A 27,541-nucleotide genomic window follows, 5' to 3' on the forward strand; every position below is an offset into this window, starting at 1 on the left:
TGGAGTAGCGAGTACTAACATATGAACAAATAAAAATAAAAAAAGAAAAGAAATAAAAACATGTTTTATTCTCTTAAAATATAATGATAATGCTTGCCATAGTACTTTCAAAATAATTTTCCCTTGAATATTGGCATGATAACCCTATAAAAGTTATTGGTCTAGCTAAGCTAGAGTTGACGAAATATAATGATAATGTATTTTTAGTCCATATCTTAAGCAATGATTGGTAAGAGGATTAAACAAAACAAACAATATAATTGTCAATAATTAGTCATTGATTAATAACAATAATAAATAAATAAAATAAAATAAAGTTAACAAATACATATATATACAGAGGAAGGAGGATGAAGTTGAAGTTAGGTTAGAAAAGAGAGAGAGAGAATAGTTGAAATATCATTTTCACAGAATCTATGATAAGTTTGAGTGTCCCTTGTTGATTCGGCAGGGTGACACAGCACATTTTAAATCAGTCTTGTTGATTGATTGGATTGAGCTCAATGCCCTCCTAGGTATTTTTTATTTTTTTTATCAGTAAAACAAAATGCATGAGGATTTGGATGTCTACCCTTAATTATATTTTATATCTACTTAACAATTCATTTATGTTATAATAATCCAATAATGTTATCTTGAGTCTTGACTTTGTGAGAATATATATATATTCACACACACTTGACAAGTGAAGTAATTTTTTTATTTCGTAATGTTATATATCTTAATTAACTTTTTGTAAACTTAAACGCCAAAGCGGCACTAACATGAACCCTTCACGTGGCGTGCAGAATGATAAAAATTTAAATCTTTCGTTAAAATAAATTAAGTCATGAGCAATATTGCACATTCTAGTGTGCGGCCATGAAATAAAAACGCATTTGAAGTAATATAGAACTTACACACAATAGATATACTAATAAGTATTTATTATTTTTTTAAGAAAAAACTTAAGAATAAAATAAATAATTTTTTTTTTTCTTTTCATAAGATCAATATATGTATATAATTCAATTTATTTACTCGACTAACAAGGGAAGTTATTTATCACTTTATAGAATTGATAAATGAACTTGCATGTAAATATGATAATAATGCGATAATGTTTCATTTACGAGTAAATTCTCTTTTAATTTTTCTCATATTTATAAACCTTAACCTGCGTAAGCATTAGAATAAAACCAAAATAACTTCTTAGTACAACTTATTTTCTTGATCATTAGTGAAGTTACTTCTCTCTTAATAAATCAATATAATGTAATATATTATTATTAGCGAAACTCTCCCTTTCTTCGTAAACCTAATTTTCTTAATCGATAGAATAAATCCAAACACAAACTTCTCCCTCTTGTCACAATATCAATAATTGGTCAATGCATAAATGCACTAATATACAATACAACTTAATTACTTGATCATTAGTAAATTATTATTTCTCATATTGCACTATTAATGTATAGATGTACTCGTACAATAATATTTGCTTAATCTTCATATATATATATATATTGCGGACATTTTGCAAATGTCCACAATTGAGCACAATGATAATTAGGTTGTTCATATAAAAATACTGTACATCTCACTTTCATTGTACAACTATTTACAAGTATAATATAACTATTTATTAAATAGTGCACAACCGATTGGATTGAAATCCAACTGTTGATACGAATGTTCGTCGTAGAAGATTGGTGCTCATATATATATATATATATATATGCCATCGAGAGACATCCCACAGTGGTCATTAAATTTGTCTTTAACAGTCATTGTCCATTCGTGCACAATATCAAATAGTACCTAACACTCTCTTAGTGTCAAATCACAATAACTAATAGAAACTTTTAATACACCAGCCCAACAAATAGCAATAGCTAAACCTGTATCCAACGATTGCCATCAAACGTCTTTAGATTTTGAAAACGTATAGTATATATATGTGTATCCATATATATATATATATATATATAAAAGGCACATCATCTAGTCTTTAAATTTCAAATCTAAAAATGTCTTACAGTGTCATTGGATATACATCCAATGGTCACCATCATCCACATATGGTTCGAAACAATCTTAAACAGTTCCAAACATTACTAAATAGTAATCATACACAACAAATCAAGTGAATACGCACAATTCTTTGCATATGTACACAGTTGATGTTTACCCTTGTATATATAAGCTTAATTAGGATGTAAAATGTATAAAGTCAAAATACAAATTAAGTTCTTTATTCCTTAAAACCCGGAAGGGAATGCAGAGATATTAGACATTGTTAATGCTAAGCTTAGGAGTGGTTATCATCACTACAGAGTGGGATGCTATTTAAGATGAGAAAACAAAAGCTTCAATCTCAATTGAAAGTGATCCCAGGATCCATCAAGGCCTCTTCTTAGAAGTGATGGAAAATGACTTCCCACCAGCTTTCTTTTGATTCAAAGGCATCAATCAATCACTAGTGAAAGTCTCATCCTCATTTGGGACAACAAGTACATCTCCAAAACAAACAACTCACTCACATTCATATATACCACATCTCATTTCTATCACTTTATTAATTTATTCTTGGTTTTCTCCTTTGCCTCTTGTCCTTGCATGTATGTTCCCATTAATCAACAAACAATAATTAAATGTTCTTAATTAATCAATTCATCCAATTAACAACTAATTAATTACCTAATTAAGCACTATGTACATTATAAACAACACTGGTTGACTCCTATACCATTAAAAAAAAACATAGTGAGGAAAGAAGACATCTTCCACACAATGTTGCCAAGACAACAAATTTAACCCATTCAAACAGAATCTTCAATCCGAAAATCGTGTAGAGACAAATGTCAGGAACTCGGGGACGAACACGCGGAAACAACTCACCACCGAATCCACGCCTCACCCTGCGAGATGGGTGATCGAAACTCGGGAGGCCCACGCTGACACTGGGCGCGAACACCCTACACTAGCGACTCTGACGCCATGTACTCAAAATTGTCGTTAGCAATCCGAAATTCTCTTTCGGCGATTATATTAAACATTTTAGTTATTCACATTGTAAATAAACTATAAATCATTTTTAGTTTCAATAAGAAGACTAATAAAATATAAATTACCGACATTTGCACCTTTTATTATTTATTCCATTTTATCTATATATATGTCTTCTATTTTTAGCATTCGTACTCTTGTACTATTTAAAATATGGTCATTTATTAGCCAAGGTTGTACTCCCCTAAAGCCTTAAAGAGAACACAAGCATGTGCTTATAGTACATACTTTAAAAAAAAATCTATATACCAATTATTTTAACTAGCAACGTTACAAACAAAAACTAAACAAGAAGATCGATAAAACAATGAACTATCTTTCTTGATTTAATTCAAGCTATATGTATACAATAACCCTTCATCTTTTACTAGCATTTTACATTTGAAATCAATGCATGTGCTTTTGTATATGCCTTAACATATATAAATAAATAGATAGATAGAAAGAAAAATAAATAGATAGAAAAAGAGAGGAGATAAACAACAACAATAAACATGGTTGTGATGAGTCAGTGAACACTGAATGGAAGTTTGTCAATCAGGGATAAATCCAGGTCCACTAGACAGAGAGACAATGATAGACATCTAATAATACAGGTCACAGATGGTGGGATTGTTTTGGTGTGTTCATTGTCCCAAAAAAGATGTGGTTGTTGTTTGTACATCAAAACAGGTGCAAAAATCCCTAAAAAAATCTCTATACCTGTTTTCCTTTCATATCATCATCATCAAGTTGGTGGTGTATGCAATGATAAAAGAGAGATGGTGATTTCTAGCTAATAATATTAATAAATAGATAATAATAATAATAAAAATAAAACAGAGCTTCATCTTGTTTTTGTGTTCTTCATGGAGTTCTCTTTCGGTGAAAGTCTTTTATAATGCATGAACTCAAATCATGCAATGGACATGTAGATAAGGGAAGATAAGTGTCATGTTGATTTTCATTTTCTTTTACATATATACCCTTATAACAAGTGAGTTATATAAGCAAACATCACTCTTTATAGGGGCATATAAATGTGTGTGTGTGGTGTGTTGGCAGTTAAATTCAGATGTTGATGCAAAGCAGACTCAATTATTGTCAATGGCTAGTTGAAGATGCAGGCGCAAATGGGAAAAAGTCATGGCATCAACAAAGTTGACAATTTAATGTCTCTCCCTATCTGTGTGAGTCATATATCACAGAGCTTTATCAAGAGAATAACATTTTGATGCTTTAAATATTCTACCAAATTCACGGGAATATAAAAAGGTAACCAGAATTAGTGATACATGCAAACATGGCACTGAAATCGAATACGATAAGAAAATGTGGGCACTGATGCACTGAATCTTTCATGAATTCAAACCACAAAACATAAAACATTATTTCTGATTTTCGATGGAGCAAAAATGATAACTAAACATTATTATTGTAGAAGTGGACTTACGCAAAGATGAGGTTTATCAGCACATAGTTTTATCATAATGGGCTTTAGATCCATCTCTTGCAACCTACTTTGAAGCTTTTCGTGTGTGTGCGGAGGAACTTGCTGAAATATAGAATTAGAAAAGGTAAAACCGATGAATGGTAACATATATAAAATAATATAAATGAAGTTTACACTGGATTATGGACCTTTGATATCCAGATGATATAAGCTGTAGCATGCTGAGCTTGAACTTGAGTGTCCTCAAATTCATTGTCCGTAACGTCCAGTGAATGGAGGAGGAGTTCTAGCTCTTTGTCTAGAAAATCATCCAAGGTAGAGTGACCACCATGGAAATCTTCTCCATTGGAATTACGGGTTTCTTGGTCAATGGTAAAATAATTTATGTAACATTGAGAGAGGAATCGACGATGAAGCCACAGTGCCTACAGCAAAACAAGAGAAAAAAACAATTAATTGTTAATACTGATGAAGAAAATGAAACAATGGGAAAAGATAGATATTGTTGGCGTTTAAGTCCTGTTAATATACAAGATGGTTTGTTCAATGTCTAGAGTGGAGCAGCAAAATGGGGCATGGCAGATCAACGGAAAAACAACGACGAAGTTATCAAGAGAACTTGCACAAACAAGACATTTTCCATAGATCGAAAGAAGGTAACCAACCTCTCTTCCAATATATCGTCTTATTAGTGATTCATTCCACCCAAGCTCCTCCTGTAAATAATAATCATGACACTCATGTTAGATGCAAACTAAATATATTACCAGGCTAGATCCAGCCCAAAAGCTAATACTAATAGAATGAGAGAGAGAAATTTATTTATTTAGATTTCTAATTGTCAAATTAAATAATCTGGGACCATAGCTACACTTATATTTATCAACCAGTGAGCAAATTTTATGAAAGGTGTGAGATGATATGGAAAATAGTGATAAATTTATGAGCAATTACGTAATTGTTAAATGGGTATGTATATGTGATGGTTTCAGTGAACATTTTAAGATGCAAATAACATCCAGCATAATAGATATGACAAGATATTTCTTAATGGGCAAACAGAACACATATTATAATTTATCTTCAGTTGGTTGTTTAGATTCATGCAAAACTCACTTGGTAAATGGAAATAAGAGCATAGACTCAAGAGAGGTTCCATTAATGTAAACTTACTTCTACTTGCATTAAAATTTATAGTTTTGAGTGATCAAAAGAGTTACCTTCCATAGAAAATAAATTTCAGTCTTCTGATTAATACAAGATTCATCATCTTCCCATGCAGAAATATCCTCAAGCATTTTAAACAATAACCGCTACAATAAAGAGAACAAAGCTTATAATAAGACAAGCATTCTTATGAATATAAATATGTTTAAAACTATGAAAAATGGAAATCGATAAAATATCTTGAATCAAATCTTTAAAATATTCCACTGCAAGCTTATTACACATATACTTGACAAGAAGTAGATTTGCATCAGAATAATGACAAAAAAATCCAGACTTGAATTATAATCAGGAAAAATCATAAAAGCTCACCCTACGAAAGTGAAAGCAGCAGTTGTCAGCAGTATGCAACTCAGACCATTTTTTTGATTTATTCAGCTCATCAATCACCTTTAGGAACATCATATAAAAAGTCAGCACTATTTTACCATCTTGATATGCTTTGAGGAAACAATGATCTGAACAGAAACTTAATGGTCCATTAAGAGGTATAACAAGAAACAATACTACATTGAGACACGAAACCAGGCCCAACTATAAAACAGTCAGATAAATGATTTTGCTAACCAGACAATTGAAAGGAATTGAGTACTATGCATATAAGTTGAATAATTCAAAATAACACAATTACTACAGCTCCTGCATGCTGTTTGAATTTTTATGCACAACAGAGAAATAAAATGCTAGTATGCAAGGGATAAAAACACATCCACAATATAAACCTGTGTCCTTTTCATGTAAGGAATCAACCAGCAAAGATGACTCCATGCCCGATAATTCATTTTTGATTTCTGCACAAGAAAAAAAAATGCAAGGAAGGACATCAAACAAAAATCTATCATTCAAGTTAAGACGTTTGAGTTAAAATCAAATTGAATTTTCCAAAATCATACCATAGATATAAGTGAGGTAAAAACACTTTTTTTTGCTAATTTCAGCAAAATGTGAAATGAATTGTGGCCATAAAAGACATGGAACAAACTTCTCTTTTCATATAAAAGCGAAAGAGGCATATATAAAAGGAGCCCTAATTTCCAAACACAAAACAACGATTCTGAAAAACTTGAAAGTTTTGATCCTTATAAAGTTCTGTCTTCTCCATGAGAAAACTCAAGACTAACTTCACCCTTTACTCCTCAGATACCCTAACTTTTGAACACAAAACAAGATTTCTGATAACAAAATCACCTTCACCTTTTTGCACTGTTTCTTTATATTATAGAAATAATGCATTTATTCTCCATAAATAATTGCACCGGGTACTATACACACTTCTGAGGAAACTTACAAGTTGGCAGACATGCCCAAATTTCTCTATTTCAAAATTCAAATGCTCCTTCTAGTGGGTGAACTTATAGTGGCAAGTCAAAAGAAGCAGAATCTTTTGAAATTGAACATTAAGACGTAATAAACCCATCAAGGACCTTATTTTTTATGCCATAGAAAAAAAAACAGATGTTTTTTTTTTTTCTCTAAAGAAATTGCATCTTCACAAAAGACATTCTTTCCATTATCATCCTCTGAACAGAAAGAGCATATGAGATTTTATGTAGACAAAGCTTTATAAGAACAGATGCGACAAATCATTGGCAATTAGAGCACCCATTTCAAGAACAGATATAAACCTCAGCTATTTGCTTCACAAGTTCAGAGTCTTGTCCCACTATCTCGTGCATAATTTGGAACTTTTCACCAATAATTTCAATCACCCAACGCCTGAAAAAATTATAAAATATTTGGTAATACGTAAGATCTCATTACTTGATATAGCTTCTCCAAAAGAATGTGACTTGTATAACATCTAATGGAAGACGAGAACAAAGATTCTTTGCCGATAGATGGGAGATGTGGCACTTCTCTATCATGTCAAATAATCTTTACATAATCATTCACAAATTAACAGATGTAATCTTGAATCAAAAGATCTTCAAAAAATGAAGTGTTAGAATGCATCTTCATTGTGGAAGACAAAAAAGCATCCAAACTCTATTATAACTCAAATCAACAACGTCTGTATAGGGCTGACAATGTTGTAGGTACCCATAAAAAATACAATTATCACGACTATACCAATTCCACTTATACTATTTATCTGAATTTTTAAATCCATTGTGTCCCAAACCTATTAAAGTAGTCCCAAACCCATTAAATGTATTTAATAAAAAATTAAAAAATCAATGTTACAAATTTAATATATATTACTTTAAAAAATAGCATGATCTTATAAAAAACATTCTGAAAATGACAAAAATATTTAATTTACACAAACCAAAACTTTGTAAGAGAAATAATATTTTTTCTGACTATATACTCACTTCACAATACACAAATATCCTTTTAAAAAATCAAAATAAATTTTTTTCAGGTCCTACATTACAATCTATTAAAAAGCTTTTATTATGTTGAATTTGACAACGAGAGTAGAGAATAAAAGTGAGAAAATTAGCATAATTATTATGGGTATATAGTGTTATACATTTTCATAGTGGTCTGTATACCAAGTTTTCTAAATTAACGCCTTACAATATATTACTTAAATTTCCTACATTTTACTTAAATGATAAAAAAAAAAGAAATTTGTTTAAATTTCAAACTAATTTAATAGTAATTAATTAATTTAATTGTAAAGCATTCCATTTATACAAATACCACCAAATAAAAAATATATATTATTTGGATTTGGGTTTTATGGATTCTATATTGGATACGCATGCGATTTACATGTTTGGATTATGGATACCTAAGAATCAATTCCACCCATCCCAAACACAGTAACACACATGGGTTTTCATTCTAAATCCCAAACCCTGGGATTTATCAAACGGGTCCTATTAGGATTTGAGTGAATCAAGTACTCATCAAACCCATAAAAAGTATTATCTCTTATAATATAAAAAAATAATATTGAAAAAAAATAGAAGTCTACAAAATCATTTTATTTGATAAATCCATGGCTTCAATGGTTAACCCCTGATGAGGGCACTCTCCTTAGAATGCAATATTTGACCTTCGGAATATGTGCTTTTGTCAAGATAAGTTAAAAAAAGGAAAAAGGGAGAAAGTTCACCTATGGCTCCAAGTACACTGGCTTTTGGGAGAATATGAAAGAATGAGTGTGCATAGACGAAGCTCATCCATAAGTAATGAAAGTTGAACTTTCCTTACAATGACCATCTTCCTGCATTATAAATAAAAGAAAGTCCTGCACGGTGAATAAGACTAATGACTGAGTGATTGATAGCTTCACAAGGTTCCAAATATTAATTCAAGATTTAAAAACACAGAGACAGAACTTTATCTCAAGATAGTAATCAGGTGATTAAGGTGTAATAATGTGCATATAAGATCATGTTTGGATACATGTACATCCAGGGCTGTGCCTATGTACTGGTCCCTCAATGTTAGCTTTAGGCTATATTGATATATTCAATTTATGATTATCTAAGAAGATATAGTAAAGCCAGCAGTAATAATAAAATCCACATTTTGGTGAACAGAATGATGGAATACCTAACAAGAACAGTTATTAAACAATGTGGCAAACAAACACAATTTCTATAAGAGAACTTTGTGTGAAAATTGGAGGCTTCACAAGGAATTATTTTTGCAGGAAAGGAAATAAAAATGCTAGTAGTCTAGTGAACTAGGGAATAAAGAAAAATTTCGACTATGTACAGTGAAAATGTGTCCAAAAGGTCAGGAAAACAAATGTTTTATGTTGCCATTTGAAATGCAGAATAATGAACATACAAAATTAACTCCAGAAAGTGCAGAAAAAAGCAACCTGGAATTCCACGCACTGCCAAAGTCAGAGTTTAAAATTAAAAGAGCCATTGTATGCTTTAGGATCTCACTTTCAAGCAGGTGATCTAAATCAGATCCAAAAGTCGGACTCTCCAAGGAATATTTCCCAATTGATTGCTTGATCAGCCCTTCAAGTCTTTTTTTCACATTCATATACTCGTGCATAACAGCCCTATAAAGATGTGGCAGAATCTCAGTTGAGATTGCCAACTTATGATCCTTATTCCAAAATGCCGTTTCATCATAATGTGTTGCATCTGGACTTCTATCCAATGTTGCGAGCTGGGAAGGGTGTACAAACCCTATTTCATTACTGAGGATCAATAGTTGAGCTCAGAAGTCAAGTAAATAAATTAGATTTTTAGAATATTGCAGCAACTTACATCATATAAACAAACAAACAGCAAAATAAAATAAAAAGAAGGAAACATGAGGGTGAGTTTACATGAGAGTATCACGTTCTAAAATAACCTCCAACTGCTTCAAAAGCATCATTCCATCCACATGAAAACAGGAACTTCCTCCCATTTCCTCACAGCCCTAAAAGAAGCCAGACTCAGATTCCAAATTAACATGAAAATAGAGGTTTCAAACGGTCTGAACTGATGATCATAAGCCAGAAGCACCCAATGGAAGCTTCACAGTGAGCAGCGGAACCATAATTGACACATTTTTAGTAGAAATTTTAATGAAATGCAACTTACTAAAATCAAATGTCTAACAAAGAATGCTAAGGAAAAAAACCATATAGGTATAAGAAAAACTAGGATTATAGAATTAAGTTTTAGCAATAATTCAAAAAATGAACATTGATCACCTACCGCTAAACATGCTGAAAAAAATAGAACCCACCAAAGCATTTAATAACACTAAACCACACACCAAAAAAAACAACTGATAGAAGGACAATAACTAAAAACTAGAGTTTTCTTGCAAAATTTTATCGATTACCAAAAATCAATTACAATAATAAGAAAACTCGAATTCTTCCGCCTAATCTGCAGCAATGCATGGATGTTGTTTATCCAGGGGTCTAATAGATTATTTGGATTAAGAGAAATGACCAAATGAATGCCATTTAATGATAGCTTAAGTAAAGGCAGAAACAAATGAAGTTTGTTCACTTCGCCCATTTCTACAGTGATCTGCATCATTGCCATCATATTTAGTAATTAAAAGACTGAATTTTAGTAACTCGGATAGCTTGATCTTTCCTTGCTTTGAGGAATTACATGCATAAACGCTGAGAAGAAATCAAATTTTCTGTTTCTATGATCAAAGTTATAGCATTGTAATCTACAACGAAAGTAAACCATTTCACTTGTGATAATCTTCAAAATTTCAAAGCCAATAGCAATTACATCAAAATGTAAACTCACTTGTGCATTCACCTATCTGAATGCATAGAAAATCAGAATGAATTACAGAGAGAAATCAATGAGAAAACAAATCCTAAGAAGCAATTGATCATTGAAAAAGGATCAAATTAGTAAACCTGCTAGAATATTGAGCAACACCGGCGAACGACGGAGGCTGCGGAGATGGACGGCAGTGTCAACGTAGACTAGTTATGACTCACGACGTCTTCGGCGCCGGCGCCGGCGGAGGGCGGCGAGGGGCGAGAGCGCGAGAACGGGCTTGGAAGAGAGGATTTTGGAAGAGGATTTCCCATTTGGTAAAATTATCTGAAACCCCCTTACTCTAATGAAAATTATTATTGAGTCCCTTTATACAAAAAAAAATTGTTTATACATAAGACCTTTAATAAAATAGAATTTATAATAATTTTTATTTATTAATAATATACAAAAATTAAATAATATACCAAATACTACAAATATAAATGTATATATATATATATGGCAATACATCATCTGCTGTAGAGCATCTGCAAAATGGGGTAGGGTTGCAAATAAAGATGTGATTTATTATATTACTATTACGACCATATCAAATGGTTATGGTTGAGATAAAAATACTATAGGTCCTAACTTCACTATTTTGTAATATGGTTTAAAAATACTGTTTATACCATTTCTTTTTCACGGTTGATAGTAATATTCCTAAATTATTGTTCACTGGAATGAATGATTTGAAACTGTTGAATTCAAATCCAACGGTTAGTAGACGGACATTAGATAACCAGTCCTTGTATATATGTATATAATTATGAAGCAAAATTTAATAGCCCTAATAAAAAAATGAATTAAAAGTTTTTTTTTATGAATAGACAACAAGTGTCCCCAATTTAAAAAAATGTCAGGGAGACAAGGTCATGCAAAAGTTTGAACTTGCCTCTTCAATAGGTTGTATTCTTACAGGACAAAAATAATGGCTATAGACCAATTGGTGGTTGCCAATTTAATGAAGTTTGTATCATCTCACATTAATGAATGGTATTTATTATTTAAATATTAATTAATAAATTTATGTTAAAAAAAGTAGTTATCTTTCCCAACATATTTTTAAAATAAATAATAAATTATAAACCAATATGTTGTACAAGTGGTACAAGTGGCAAAAATTTTGTTTGCTCATGTAATTTAGAGTCTGAATATTTTTATATGCTAAAGCACATAAGTTATGAAGTATTTTTTTATAGTACTCTTAATATCTTATTTTTAAATTTAATTTAAAATTCATAACTCATGTAAAACCATAAATAAAAGAAATAAATAATAAGAATCAATAGATATTTTCTAAAATTGAAAACATAATATTAATTGAGTAGCTACTGATCCGGACCACGTCCCCATTACTTCCCATCATCTTTCCTTTGTATTGTACTTACAAGAATCAGATGCCTTCCACTAAATATGGAATCAAGATTTTTATTTTTAGTACCCCATTTTATGAAGTGGTGATGAATATTTGATGCTTAGTTTTCAAGGAAAGAGTGGTGCTTATTAAAAGTACCCCCTTTTTATTTCTTTAATTTAAAGTTTCAATTCCCACTTTCAAGGTCTATATATATATATATAAAAGGGAAACATATACCCATTAACTCCATATTAACCACTCAATTATAATTTTAAAAATATAAATCAAATGGTAATTGCAACCCAATTCCAAATTATGCATAACTTAATATAAATCTTTTTATTTTTATTTTTATTTTTTTGTCCTTTGACTATAGGTAACTTTAGAGCTTATGATCATTGAACTAATTTAGACTGAAATTATTAAGAACCTATTTTGAGAATAAATTCTCTTTGACGAAAATATTATATATTTTTATAAAAATTTAAATTTTGGATCACTTACTGAAAAATAATTAAACTTTTACTACGTGGACAAACAAAGTTAAAAGAATATATCTTGTGTTTGCACAATTGCGCTTGCATTTCACTCTTTACAAAAAAAAAGTCAAATATCATAATAGTGAAACACACTCATACAAACACCATCTCTTTCATGTTCAAAGTTTATCTCCATCTTTATTTGTATGACAATGGGCATATCATATATATATATATATATATATATATATATATAATAACATTGAATAATGGAAGTCTAGAATGATCAAGTTGTGATGTGAATGTTAGTCCGAGAGGTAGGTGTACTTAGAAAGGAAGGTGATGACTAATGGTGGTTCTTCCCCTTGAGACAAAATGAAACAAAACAAAAGATAAAAAGTGGGCATGCCACTTGTTTCCTTTGTTTTAAGTGGAGTCTCATTGTCTCAAGAGTGATTAAATTCTTTTTTATCTTGGTTTGGAAGGTGATTAAATTTCTTAGCTATCACTACCAAATCTCTCAACCCATAATTATGGTCAATTTGGTACATGCATATGCATGCCTTTGTGAAACTAAAACCAAGAAAAAATAAATAAATATAAATTATTATTTAATTTCATTCACCTAACCTCTTAATATATTCAACATGCTCATGTTGTTAGGAATTTATTTTTAGTATTTTACATTTATTTATTAATTTTAGGTAATATGACAAACCACCCAAAATATATTTTTTTATTATTATCACACTTCAATTGTGCATTAAAAGAAAATCAAGTACGATTGGTTAGCAATAGTATATTTATCTTAGTGATACTTAACAAACGGCAATCATTTATAATTTTTATATTATTTAATAGTATATATTATTTTTAGAAGTTTTGGTTTTCATATTTATTCCATGGTAATATTTTTTAATAATTATGTTATATAAATCTATACAACAACTTATGAATCATGATAATAACATTATTTTTTTAATCCATATAAGTCTTTTCATGATATACAACAATAATGAAAAATATAACATTCAGTGAGTTAATTTTCTAAATTTTTTTAAAAATATTTTTATGACAATTGGTTAAACAAACACATTCTAGAAAATTTAGCAAGTGGCAAATGGCATTAAACAAGATGTTTTGGCATTAATATTGGTGATGCTAAGACCAATTCAACCTTTAATTTTTACATTGATAAAACATTTATTTATTTATTTATTTGTGTTTGCATTTTTTTTCAATATAGATTAAAATAAAATCATGTTGTTCTATTCTTCCCCACCATAAATTTAAATCAACCTTCTAAAAAATTAAAAACAATCAACCCCACACCAAATAAATAAACAAACAAAACTAGGTTTATCAAACTTTTCATCATCATCATCATTATAATAATAATCAACATTTTTCCCCAAAAAAAAAAAGAAAAGAAAAAGAAAAACAAAGGCATGCATGCTTCACACAACCATGCATCATCATCAACCTCAACAAACTCTTTAATTAAGCTCTGAAGCATCCAACAAGGTGGTGGCCATGGCCATGCAAGTGGTGGTGATGATGACCACCACCACCACCACCACCGGCGGCGGCGGCGGAGCAATCACGGTCAATAACAGACCTAACCTTATGAAAATACTCAAGGTGGCAAGGAATAGTGATAACTCCTTCATGATACTGAAACCCATACTCTTCTTCAGCTTCTTTCAACAACCCTACAAACAAAGGATGGTTCAAGTACTCCACCGGCACAGCAAACTTCTTCTGCTCCTCTCCTTCTCCTCCCACTCTTATTCCCATCCATCCCTTCGCCGGCGCCGGCGTCCTTTTTCCGGTCATGTGTCCTTTGTGCAGATGAAAGTGATGACCCATATAATATATATATACTCTTTATATATATATATATTATTGAGTTTTAGAGAAGAAGTAGAAGAGGAGACAAATTAAGATATATATATATATATATATATATATATATGAGATTAATTAGAGAAGAGAGAAAGGCCAAGGATCAGAGCTAGAGATGGTGAGGTGAAAAAGAGTTAGAGAAGAGTCACAAAGAGAGGTTGGAATGTTGGACATGGTTGTGTTTGAAGACAAGCATGCATGAGAGAAAGACAAAGATGAAAATAAGAACAAGAAGACGGTTTTGCAAGTGTGGACCTTATTTATAGATCTTCTCTTTTTTTTCTACTTAAGTTATTTCTCAGTATTGTTTTTTAGAAATTGTTTTATATATATTTATATATATGGTTTTTTTACTTGGTCTTATGGATCGGTCTAAGCTAACAAACTTTTTTTTAGTTATTATTATAAAAATTTATTTATTAAATTCATAAGTGTCTTACGTTCTCTTCTCTGATAAAATAAAAAAAAAAAGTCAATGGTATATATATATATATATAATTAATTATATATTTTAGGTATTTTTTTAGTTTAAAACTTCGATAATGATTAAAAAAATTATATAAATAAAAAAAAGGTGAGGAGAGGGTGCGGAGTCCCACTCAAGAAGACAAAGTCTGCACGTCGAACCCGGAAATAGAGATAGGTGTGGACCAATTGGGTGCTGCCACGCGGCAAGTAATGGGTCCCACCAGTTTGGGAGGGTGAGATGGAATTGGGTTCCTAACTTGATCACACACGTGCCAACTAATGTTGGAACCTTTCGCACGTGTGACAGGGGGGGACAGGGGATGGGTTGGCACGTGCGAGGACGACAGTGTCTTTGGGGCCCACACTGGCCCGATGGGCATGTCGGGTAGCAACAAGGGAACAGCCTAACGGGCCGGTCCCGAACATGCCCCTCTTGTGTCCCGTGCCGGGTCGGGTTTTTGAGTCGGTTTCATATTTTTCTTTTTTTTTAATTGTAAATATATTTATATATAAAAGACAAATCATCTATAGATGTCCACAAATTTAAAATTTGTAGATATTCTTAAAAATCGTTAAATCACAATCCAATGACCCCGTGTCCAATCTTCTCGCCGCCCCCAAGCACTCCCTTTCTAAATCTCGGCCTTTGCCGTCCCTCTCAATCTCTCTTATTTTCATAATTTTTTTTTTTAATTTTTAGATTTATATAAGATTTTTTTTTAGTAATAATACAAAAATAATAATAGTGGGATTTTGCAAAAAATAAAGGAATAATTATTTAATAATTTTTAAAAATATATAGAATTAATGGGTGATATAATTTCTTTTATTATCGTTTATTTTTTATGTATTTTTAATTTTTAATATAAAAAAATTTTTGTGGTTGTGTCGGTTTTATTAGAAAATATCTCCAAATGATAGAGTTAAAATTTACTAGAAAAAAAAAGAACGAAAATGTCACTCTCATTTTCAAGACACAAGTGGCAATGCATTTATTTTTCATATTTAATGAAAATTGATTAAAATTGAAATATATGGTAGTCATTTAATGTTTAGAAAAACTCATTATCTTCTGTCAAAAATTTGTCTTTATGTTAACTTCAAGGACAATCACCTATTGTCCTTGATTAAAAAATAAATAAATATTACAACAGTAATATTACATTAAAAAAATTAAATAGATTTTAAAAAAAATGATAATAATACTAATAGAATAATTGTGATTAAATGGAAAATAAGTCCTTGCCCTATTTTTAAGCAAGCATGACGTGGATCTATGTCATCGTTGTTTGGTTGGTGAACTAAAACAAAATATGACCTTTTTTAAAAAAAAAATATTTATAATATTCATAATATTCATATATATATATATATATCTTTTATGATAAATTCCAGAAGTTTCATACATTTAATTTCAAGTAAAATAATCATTTTTATTTTTTATTTTTTTACAAATAAAGACAAAAAAATTGTCACTCTTATTCAACACAAGTGGCCTTGCATTATTTTGCATATTTAGTGAAATTTGATGAAAATTTTAAATATATGGTAGTCATGGAATATTTTTATAAAAATCAAGTGATAAATTTTGTCCTTATATCAAAAGCAGGAACGATTATAATATTTAGATATTCAGTTGAGAAACTTTATTAAGATGAATTATTAAACAAAATAACTATATATATTTATATGAGGGTAAAATGGTCAATAACATTAAGTAAGAGATAACTATAACTAGAAAAGGACTTAGCTTTCATGTATCTAATTATCTATAATAAAAAAAATCAATTTTAACATTATGAAAAGACCAAAGTAGCCTTTGTTGCTTCTTTCATTAAACAATTGACCAATTTTGAGTAGTGTTCTAGTTACTAGACATAATTTTATAAGTTAATAGTATTTGTTATAATGAATTTTTCAAAGTTGTTTGGAGTGAAGTTCCGTTAAGGTCCATATGATAATTCTTTTTTTTTTTATGATTTAAATTGTTAAGTAAGATATCATTGTTTATGATTCAATGAATGATGTGCCATAAGTGAAGGAAACCATCAATTTAAAAGACAAATGGAGGAAATAAAATTATTGTTTTAATATCATTATCATCAAAAGTCTCTTGTTATATTTAAATTTAAAACGGAATACTTATTAACTCAAGAAAATCAAGCAAATTTACAACTTATGGAGTCATTTTTTAATAGACTTATCAAAAAATGGGGAAATAATTAAAATAAATATTAATTTATTTAATAATCCAATTCAACACACACAAATATTGAAATGTTAATTTATTTATTTATATAGAAAAAAAAAGCTTCAACTTTAAGTTCCACTTTATGTCAATCTCAATGAAGAAAGTTCATTGCAATCTTCGTCAAATTGAGCCTATGATATCTCTAGAAATTGGGATTCTTAAACTTTATTTTATTTTATTTTATTTATTTATTTTGGGTGATTAATTGTTAAATTTATCTGAAAGGGAGGCCATTGCTTTTCAAACTTGGAATCCAATTCCCTCTTTATTTTCTTGACTTTGAATCTACTTTTGAAGATAATGGAAGGCTTTTAAATAAGAGTTTTATCATTGAGAACTAATCTTTTCCAACAAGTGCTCAAATTATATGCAGCTAATCATGCCTCCTAAAAGTAATTAAAGGCATACCTTGGTCTTGGTAGCAGAGTCATGGGTGACTTAACCAATTAGTTTTAAGTTTGATTTTTTATGTATATACATATATATATATATATATATATATAATACAGGGATACAAGTGTTAGTGAAGAACTATTTTAAACAAAAGGCTCGTAGCAATATTATTTTTTTTTTGGGAAAAAGAGTGGGACGAACCCATTAGAGATCTCAGAGATGTGCACAAACCTTAGTGTGTATTTGGATGGGGGTAATGGTTCCCCTTTTGGGAGAACCATTACTTACACATTCCCATGCATGTGTTTGGATGGCTTTTTTGGGGGTTCACCATTACCTTGGGGGGTCACCATTAACCTCCACAGGGTAATGAAGTATTCCCCCCATATTGGGGGGAATGAACCATTCCCCCCTACAAAATTACTCTTATGCCCATGTGAAACACAAAATTATTATTATTATGCCCTTGTGAAACATTAAAATTACTATTATGCCATTGTGAAACACAAAAGTACTATTATGCCCTTGTTAAACATTAATTAATAATAATGAAATATATATTTATGATTTAATTATTTTATAAATAATTATTATTTAAAATAAAGATTATTAGAAATTAATTAAAAAATTCTAAGTACGGAATGTAAAAATGTTATTTGAGATAATTACTAATTTAAATTTAATTAATAATAATAAAATAAATATTTATGTTTTAATTATTTTAGAAATAATAATTAATTCAATTAAATATTATTTGAAATTAATTTAAAAAATTTAGTTATGGAATGAAATTAATTATTTGAAATTAATTTATAATTAAACATTAATTAATAATAATAATAATAATAAAATATTTATGTTTGATTATTTTATAAATAATAATTACTTATAAAAAAAATATCATTTTTTATACAAGGGGTAAAAATGTAATCTTAGCATAACCCCACTTTTTTCTTTTCACATTCCCAATGAATTATCTCTCCAACCAAACAACTTTTTCATTACCATCCTCTACCCATTCCTTTCCACTCTCCTTCATTACTTCATTCCCCCTTGTTCCATTACACTGCCATCTAAACGCTACCTTAGTGGAATAAGTGGAGATAGGGCCACGCTCACGTGGGCGCTGGAACCACTTGTACACAATTACTATTCACAACTCCCAGAAATGTGCCCTCAGCCGAGAATCGAACTCTCACCACTCGGTGAGAGCTATATTGGCGACCCGTGTACCAATAGACCCAAAGGTCGTTAGCTCGTAAATTAGTAATATTAGCTCATTGCGAAAAAGTAAGTGTGAGACATTTAAGAGGTCTCAAGTTCGAGTTTCAACATCAATAATAATGGATCTCCGGTAATAGATGTGAGTTTGTCGCCCAAACTTCATGTCACAAAAGTAAGGGTGTATGAGTTAAATGATTAATTCCCAGCCCATACTCACCTTGGGATATATATACCACTTGTCATTTTCATAAAAATGAAAAAAATAAATAAAGATCTGTTGTAGGACTCATAGTGAATTTAGAAATTAATGAGTCGAATAGAGTTGAATGCCTAAAATTAAATTTCAATATGAAATATTTGTTTAATACTTTTTATAAGCCCATAGAACTGACGTCATCATTTATGATAAAATGAATACATTTGAAAATTGTAAGGAAACTCAAAAACAAAGAAAAAAAAGAGTAACCATATAAATAAATTTAAAACTATTTATTTATAATTACAAGATTGATGTTAGATTAGTAGTGCATTTTTTTAGAATAAACTATTATAGATGATATAGAGAAAAAAAAGAAAATTTTAAAAAATTAGTGAGATTATATAATATTAAGTAAGTATTAATCACTAAATTAAAAAATTTTACCATGTTAATTTATTATAATAAATAATTATGGAAGATCTCTAAATTTTAAGACTTCAAAATTATTATTAAAAATTCTAAAGTCTTGAAATTAATAACAAGGGAGTCAAAATTGGAAACTCTAAAATTAATGTTTTAATAGTCTGATCCTTGAGCCGTCTTTATAGATAATGAGTTTAACGATTTATTTGGCAATATTTTTAAAATATGCAAAAATAACTTTCAATCACTAAAAGCTCATTAATTGAATAAAATTAATGTTGTTGAAATTTAAAGAAAAGAGTTGTTAGAAAATTAACCACTAAACTAAAAAAAATGGACTTTAGTAAAACTTTGCTTTAATGTTAAGTAAGACTTCCAAAAATTATTATTATAAAAAGTTTCTCCCTTTTTGTCCTTATGTATTTTGAGAACTATAGGAGTCAACATTTGACATTAAATACTTTAAGTGAAGGTTATTGTCTAAACAAATTGATTATTTGATTTAGACAAAAACTATTTCTCTCAATTATGTCTTTATCAAATTATTAATTCTCAATTTAAAAATTCTTTGTTAATCATATTTATGTATGTTTTGATTTGAACTCTATTTTATTTAAAGTTTTTAGGCAAATTCTCTACTTTTAATTATGAATTTTCTTAGATCATTAAACAGGTGAGGTTCAAGCTATTTAAATGGTGTTTAGTGTTTTTGTAAGGGAAAAAAATGAATTGATTATTTAAACAATAAGAATTAATATATTATTTTATATATGAATATATATATATATATATAAAAGTTGTGCTTGTATAATAAAAAAAAAATAGTATCACTTAAAATCATATTTACTTGTATTTCCCACAAATATATATAAAATTGTCTGTTATTTTCCTTTTTAAAAAAATATCTAAAAAAATCAAAATTAATTAAAATATAATATTTTTTTTTAAAAAAATACAATAAAAAAATCAACATGTGAATAATCCCCCACCCCATAAAAAAAAATCAGTAAATATTTTTTAAAAAAATAACCATTGTAATTTTGCTTTAAGTTAACCATTAGATATGCCAATCGTACAATACAAAAAAAACAGGGTTAAAATTTTTCTCCCAATAATATTATTTATTTACAGTATATTTGAGCCAAATATTATTTATTAATATTATTTACAGACGGGGTGGGGGTCTTCTACAGGAAAAACAATGGTTTCACATTTCTAAAGTTATATTGCGGGGATTTTTTTTTTAAGAAGTCGGTAAGTAAATCTAATTAATTAGTGCATTTGCTAATAATCATTTACGTTAAATTAAAAAAAAAAAATGGTTCAAGATAACAATTTCCGAGTGGTGGCTTTCCCGACACGCAACGCTCGCCCGCTTCATCGTTTTGGCTCCACAGTGATTTCTCGCTCTCGTCTCTCTCGTGCTCATCAATGGAGTTGTTTAGCAGCACTATTGCTCCGTTCCCTTCTTCTCCTCATCCCCATTCCATGATGGTGAGCATCTTCTGGATATCTAGTTTCTCTCTTCTTTTCTTTCATGTTTCTTTCATACTGTTTTTGTTATCTCTTTGTTCTTGGTTTCAGAGTTTTAAGAGAAGCCATGGGGTTTTCCTCTGTAGCAGGAGCTCTGGCAATGCACAGTCCCTCAAGGTATCAAAGTTCTTGATTGATTTTGCATTGTGTTATGAAATCCTGGATTTTAGCTTGAATCTTTAAACTTTCATGTTGTATCTTGATGGGATTAGTTGAAAATAAAGTTGTCAATGCTTGGAATTGGTTCTGATTCTTGTTTTGTTTTTGATAATTTTAATAAGAATGAGTCATTGGGTGTTGAACATTGGTAACAATCAAAGCCGAGAGACAAGAATTCATCTTTTTTTATTATTTGAATTGATTTGATTTGATTCTGTTTATACTTATCCTGTGAAACTTACATGGAACATCCTTATGAGTTATGCGGTCACAGATGAGATAATTTAAAAATCAATTCTTGTTAGAATTTCTTCTTTTTTATTCCTGACGGGGATGATGGCAAATTTTAGCTGTACTTGTATTCAAAGGATTGCTTTGTTGACTGACAGGCCTGTAGCACCTTTTATGTCATCTCTTTCTTTAGAGCTTCATAATGTAGTCTAATTCAAGATTTAGAATTATTGCAGTGAAGAGCTTCTTTAAGTCTCTTCTTAGACTTGTAATAGGGTTCCTTTTAACCTAAGGCAGATTGTTTTGATTGCGAAGCAAGTGTTGGTGGACTTAGGTAGCTAGCCTAATAATTTGTACATGCTGTGGGTGGTGCATCCTTTGAAGCTGATGGCATAAGCAATGATTCATTCATAGTGGAATATGTTGTTTGCTTCTTTGTGATCCTCTCCTCACAATTACAACATCCTTTTTTTACATTTTAATTAATTTACTTACACAAAATCCTCCACATGATTAGCTTCCTTGTTAAACTTAAGTCTAGACCGTAATCTAATTTAGTTCAGCTCATATGCTGCTCTGATTTGAACATGCCCCGCGTCTGCAACAACTTTGCTCAAATTCCTTGAAATATGATATATTTAGCACTAATTTGATATCACGATGTTGAAGGTCAAAAGCAAAATCAACATCTTAAACTGTTGAAGTATGAGAGTAAGGAATGGCATTTTTTGAAGAACAACTGTTAATGATTTTATCCATCCAATCATCCCTGGAACTAGTATTGGATACAGCTCATTTGGAGTAGGATTTCTATTACTTCCATGGAGCTGTGTGAATGAGCATTAATCCTAATCTAGTCAGGAAGAAGAACCTGCTTAATTCTTGTCCCATTAGTCCTTTCATCTGAAATTCCACATTTCATTCTGACCAACCACTCAGGGGTATCATGTTTAGACAAGACTGGTTTATTTTCTCCAAGTTGCTTGCAGTGGTTGATACTAAGAATTCTGTAGCTAATTAATGGCATATACCTTGCGGATGTTCTTTTCTCCATATGGGAAGCTATGACCTTGACTTTGTTTTAGATTGTTTGCATTACATTTTACTATGTTGTTGTTAAACTCTGGTTATTTGCTTCAGGAGAATAAGATGGTTATATCTATAACTGGAGCTACTGGTTTTATCGGTCGGCGATTGGTTCAAAAGTTACTTTCAGGTTTTGCTCGAATTCTGATGGATGTTAAAGAGCATATGAAATTTTAGGGTATAATCATACTTGTCTAAATTTTTGTAGGCAAGAAAACTTTATTTGCTAAAACATGTTGATCAATATAGACAGTTTGGCTTTCTTATTTCTGAATTGTATTAAGTCATGAAGTTCCCATATATATTTCGCAAGAATTCCCTGGTTCATCTCTGAGAGAATCTCGTGCTTTATATGGAATGCGCTTGATGCCTTCATACCTATTGAAAGTGCTTTTTTCTGTCTATCCCTTTATGTTTATATTCATATGTGCAGTTCTCACACTGGTGTTTTTATTCTTTTTTTGTGTTTTGTTTATTTTGAATGTGGATTCAGATGTTACAATGTTAGGTCATAAATATTTGCAATGTAAAATGCTAAGGTTGTTTCAATTCTATGTGGTATGTCAAGCAGTTATGAAAAGGCTTTAATGTCCATGGAAAACTCTCTTGCATATGTTAGCACTTCTTACAAAAACCCTTGACCTAGAAACAGAAAGGAGCTTTGTGGCATACTTGAGAGAAAAAAATCCATTTTGAGTTTCTGGTCAATGAGTGGATTTGAATTATAAATGCCCTGATAACAAAACATATGCCACATGCCAACTTTGTACTTAGCTAGTCTCTTCCATGAAGAAAGGAGTTTTATCTTGTCTATGTATATAGATATATATACATATTTCTAGAAGTGCCATTCATTTTTTTATTTGTTTTGAAATACTTAAGTCTATTTGGCAGCAACTAAAGCTTTCTCAAAGTTCGCAAATGGTTTTTAGACACAACCTTTGCTGCTTCATGGTATAACCCTATTGAATTCATTCACTAAGACTTATTTAGTGCTCTTTATTTTGATTTCTTCTTGTAGATAATCATGGAGTACATGTTTTAACACGGTCAAGAAGAAATGCTCAGTTAATTTTTCCTGGTAAGAAGGTAATATCTACATATTTTAATGATTCTTGTTGTGGTTTTTAACTTTATCCTGCATGTTGTTTTCATTTCTAACCTTGAATTTTCTATTTGAAGAGATGGAATTTCGATTTATCTAAATTGCTAAGATGCAATTCTATACACTTAAGAATTGATAAACTCATGTCTTACCCATGTTAGGTTGTATAAATTTGATGCATTCCTTAGTAGTCATGGAACATAGCAAAATCAAGTAGATTATGGTGTTGCTATTATGCTTGGTTTTGGGTTACGGACCATGTTGTAAAAAATATCATAGATTCTCATGTAAGTATGAAAAGACGTACTTTGCTTTTAATTTCATGTTTCCTTTTCTCCTAATGTATCAGTAGGAAGAAGTTGTTTCTTCTATTTCACTTGTCCTTTTTTTTTTCTCTGATGCAACAGTTAAAAGCTTCCCTGAAGTTACTATTGCCGAGGAACAGGAATGGGGGAACTCGATTCAAGTTTCAGATGCTGTTGTTAACTTGGCTGGAATGCCGATAAGCACTAGATGGTCACCTGAGGTTGGATGGCGTTTCTTTCTTAATTGTATACCACTCCCAAATCATTTATTACGGCATAGTTACCCAATTAAAAATTCATTCACTAGTTTTATCTGTTGCTTTCAGATAAAGAAGGAGATTAAACAAAGTCGTATAAATGTTACTGGAAAGGTTACCTCTTGACCTTTCCATTGCTAATTTAGATTTTTTAAATTATACATCTTCCTTACTAGAATCATTAATTTAGCAGAAATACTGTCTGCAATTTCTGAGGATTTTCATTTTTGACATGTAAAGGTTGTACATTTGATAAACCAAATGAATGCAGATGTTCGCCCTTCAGTTTTAGTTAGTGCAACAGCAATTGGTTATTATGGTGCGTTAATTTAAGTTTTTACACAATTTTTATTTACCAAATTCATGATGAATGCTTCCTACGTGTTTTTGTATTTTGCCAAAAATTACTTGTACTTCTATGACTGAAGTTCTATCTGTCTCCAGTTTCATGATTACATTGCTTAGGTGGAGATACACTTATAGAGAAATTTACATGATTTTGGCTATAAATTTTTTAGTACATTACTTTCTTCTGGTAGGGTGTTGGTAGTGGTCTGGTGCTTGTGGATATATTTGCACTTCAAAGTAACCAACAAAGCAATGTTGAGATTTTCTCAATAAAACTATCTTTTAAGATGTCACCCTCACCTTGTTTACATGTTTCTGTCCGTGTCTTATACATTTGATCATGTGAGTGCCTTGAGAGGAGTGACTATTGGCGTTATTGGCACTGAACTTCTATACCTATCTGTGACTCCACCTTCCTTTCTTGCTATATTTCTATATTCTTCTGCAAGTTAGAAATTACCTGCTCCAACTAGAGGGGGCCGGTTAGAATTGTTATTATCTGTTTGAATCTTGTTTTCATTTACATTATGATGGAGTGTATCTTATTTCATATCTTATCATTGTATCTTAGCTGATTCTTGGTCTTGGGAAACCAAGCCACTGCCTAAATTACATGAGATGCTTGCCTTTGCAATGTTGTCGTGGATGCCATTGCCCCTCTCCATACATCAACTTTGTTTGGGTGCCCTACTAGATAGCCTGTTTGTGCCATCAGGGCACCCTCTGTCTTGCAGTCATGCCTTTAACTCCATCTTTTGTCTACCTTCACCACAATTCATTACCTCAGGTTGTGCACCAATGTTTGTTGATTAACTTTATGATTTTATTTGTATATGATAGAGTCATTTTATTTTATATTCACTGCAAATGTATATATTTTAATATATTTCCATTTTCAAAACTTGCAGGCACTAATGAAAATAAGGTTTTTGATGAGACAAGCCCCTCAGGACATGACTACCTATCAGAGGTAATACCTTAAGGAGGTTTGGGCAAACCAGTTCTTTTTTCTTTTTTGTGTGAATATGATTGAATCTATTGAATCATATTCTTAATAGAGAATCATACTCTTACTCTTTACAGTAGTTTGAGTTATTAAACCTATTTACATGTTTTTAAGTAATTGCAATGATGAATTTATATACTTTGGTTGGTGATCAATCAGCATTTTTTTTCTGTTGGTTAAAGATATTATGCTAATATTATTCTGAAATAAATTATTCAGGTATGTAGAGAATGGGAAGGAAGGGCTCTCGAAGTAGATAAAGATGTTAGATTGGTACTTATCCGCATTGGTGTTGTTCTTGGCAAAGATGGTGGTGCTTTAGGTTTGCTTTGTTCATTATGATTTCCTATTTTTCACCGAAGATGTTTGGTGGCAAGTGTTGTCTTATGGAGTATTCTAATTAGACTAGATTATATCTTTGAGGATAAAGGATGATTAGTGCATTTTTTAGTACTTGGCATAAGCCTGAGCTATCGATCATTAAAATTCACTTGATAATCATCCTCAACATCATGACACTAAATCTGATTATATATATATATTGTTCTTTATGTTGCTTATTTATTATTAGATGGCTTTGCAGAATGTATAATCTTCTTGTGACTTGACGAACTAAAATTTCCAGCAACTTATTCTTGCTTTAATTTCTGCTCTTTCGGCAGCCAAAATGATTCCTCTCTTCATGATGTTTGCCGGCGGTCCTCTGGGAACAGGAAATCAATGGTAAGTCAGTAACCCCTTTAGAAACTTCATTCTCTGTTATTGAAGTTAATGAAATATTATCATTTTCAGATTATTGCTGTCTTAGCTGTGAGTCACAGGTTTTCATCCATTTGCAATTCTTTGGTGTTCAGGATAATATTATTAAGGGTCTATGATATATTTTCCAAAATTATACAAATCAATTACCAGCTACTGTTAAGTTTAATGTTAACAGCCGCGGTAATTTTGCAGGTTTTCTTGGATTCATCTTGATGATCTGGTCAATTTGATATGTGAAGCTCTAACAAATCCATCTTACAAAGGTAGTAACTATTCTTCTTATAGATATGATTTCGTTTTATTTGTATACACCCATCATCATCTAAAGATTCACATGATTGAGCTAATTCTTAGTGCTTATATATGAATGAAAGATAACATTCTGTGCATGAAATTGGAAAATGAAGTGCCGTATAATTCAGTTAGTTTCGTTCGCAAAATGTGAGTCCTATGAATTCCAGGAGTAATCAACGGAACGGCACCGAACCCTGTTCGGCTGTCAGAAATGTGTAAAGAACTGGGCAATGTTATGGGCAGGCCTTCCTGGCTTCCTGTACCTGATTTTGCACTCAAAGCAGTGTTGGGTGAAGGTGCAACTCTTGTATGTGTTCCTTTTCCACCACCTTTAAAAAAAAAAGTTTTTTTTTATTGTTTTGTTCTTTTTTTTTGTTCACAAACAATTAGCCATTAAATGTGTTGCAGGTTTTGGATGGACAGAAAGTTATCCCTGCAAAAGCCAAGGAATTAGGCTTCTCATTTAAGTATCCTTCTATTAGAAATGCACTCAAAGCTATCATCTCATCTTCATGAAACTAAAGTTAATTTTCCCCTTTTTTTTTTTTTCTTAATTTCTATTTTGTAATTTATTTATTTATTTTTTCTTGAAGCTTTCATGCTTCAGATGAGCATAAAATCTTGATACTGATGTTTATATATCTCAATCAGTCAATCTGTTTCCTTTGGAGAACATTTTCCTAGTTTTCATTTTCTATCACTGTTTTCAGAATTCAATTTGCAAATACCCCATTTTTTTATATTTGTTACTATGCAATGAGCGCCAAAACTCATCTTTTTAAATAACTTATTTTATCTGGACATCCATGCAAAAAGATAAAAAAAAAAAAACATTTAAAATA

At 30.6% G+C, this 27,541-nt stretch overlaps 3 protein-coding genes across 4 annotated transcripts; 1 reads left to right on the top strand and 2 right to left on the bottom strand.

Moving 5' to 3' along the window:
- Positions 1-4,344: 4,344 nt before the first annotated feature.
- Positions 4,345-11,200, bottom strand: LOC120255794 (protein prenyltransferase alpha subunit repeat-containing protein 1-B). Of its 2 annotated transcripts, XM_039263567.1 has the most exons (11): positions 11,007-11,200; positions 9,957-10,051; positions 9,492-9,824; positions 8,775-8,885; positions 7,333-7,423; positions 6,430-6,498; positions 6,020-6,097; positions 5,701-5,793; positions 5,146-5,196; positions 4,669-4,905; positions 4,345-4,582 (listed from the first exon to the last, which is right to left on the bottom strand). In XM_039263567.1, exons 2-11 carry the CDS (start codon positions 10,037-10,039, stop codon positions 4,460-4,462), a joined length of 1,269 nt encoding a protein of 422 aa, XP_039119501.1. In that variant the 5' UTR covers positions 10,040-10,051; positions 11,007-11,200; the 3' UTR covers positions 4,345-4,459. The 2 variants fall into 2 exon arrangements, with proteins under 2 accessions (XP_039119501.1, XP_039119502.1); XM_039263568.1 differs by lacking the exon at positions 11,007-11,200 and having other exon boundaries at positions 9,492-9,813.
- A 3,022-nt stretch (positions 11,201-14,222) lies between these two features.
- LOC120255783 (auxin-responsive protein SAUR32-like) lies at positions 14,223-14,891 on the bottom strand. Its single transcript, XM_039263558.1, has one exon. It carries the CDS (start codon positions 14,617-14,619, stop codon positions 14,251-14,253), a length of 369 nt encoding a protein of 122 aa, XP_039119492.1. The 5' UTR covers positions 14,620-14,891; the 3' UTR covers positions 14,223-14,250.
- Positions 14,892-20,948: 6,057 nt separating this feature from the next.
- On the top strand, positions 20,949-27,374 carry LOC120255791 (epimerase family protein SDR39U1 homolog, chloroplastic). Its single transcript, XM_039263565.1, has 13 exons — positions 20,949-21,107; positions 21,198-21,263; positions 22,677-22,752; positions 23,644-23,703; positions 24,135-24,253; positions 24,359-24,403; positions 24,530-24,608; positions 25,546-25,607; positions 25,863-25,965; positions 26,306-26,366; positions 26,598-26,668; positions 26,867-27,006; positions 27,108-27,374. The coding sequence occupies exons 1-13, from the start codon at positions 21,045-21,047 to the stop codon at positions 27,213-27,215; spliced, it is 1,053 nt and encodes a 350-aa protein (XP_039119499.1). The 5' UTR covers positions 20,949-21,044; the 3' UTR covers positions 27,216-27,374.
- The last annotated feature ends 167 nt before the right edge of the window (positions 27,375-27,541 follow it).

This window comes from Dioscorea cayenensis, unplaced genomic scaffold (assembly GCF_009730915.1).
Source record: "Dioscorea cayenensis subsp. rotundata cultivar TDr96_F1 unplaced genomic scaffold, TDr96_F1_v2_PseudoChromosome.rev07_lg8_w22 25.fasta BLBR01001193.1, whole genome shotgun sequence".
NCBI lineage: Eukaryota > Viridiplantae > Streptophyta > Magnoliopsida > Dioscoreales > Dioscoreaceae > Dioscorea > Dioscorea cayenensis.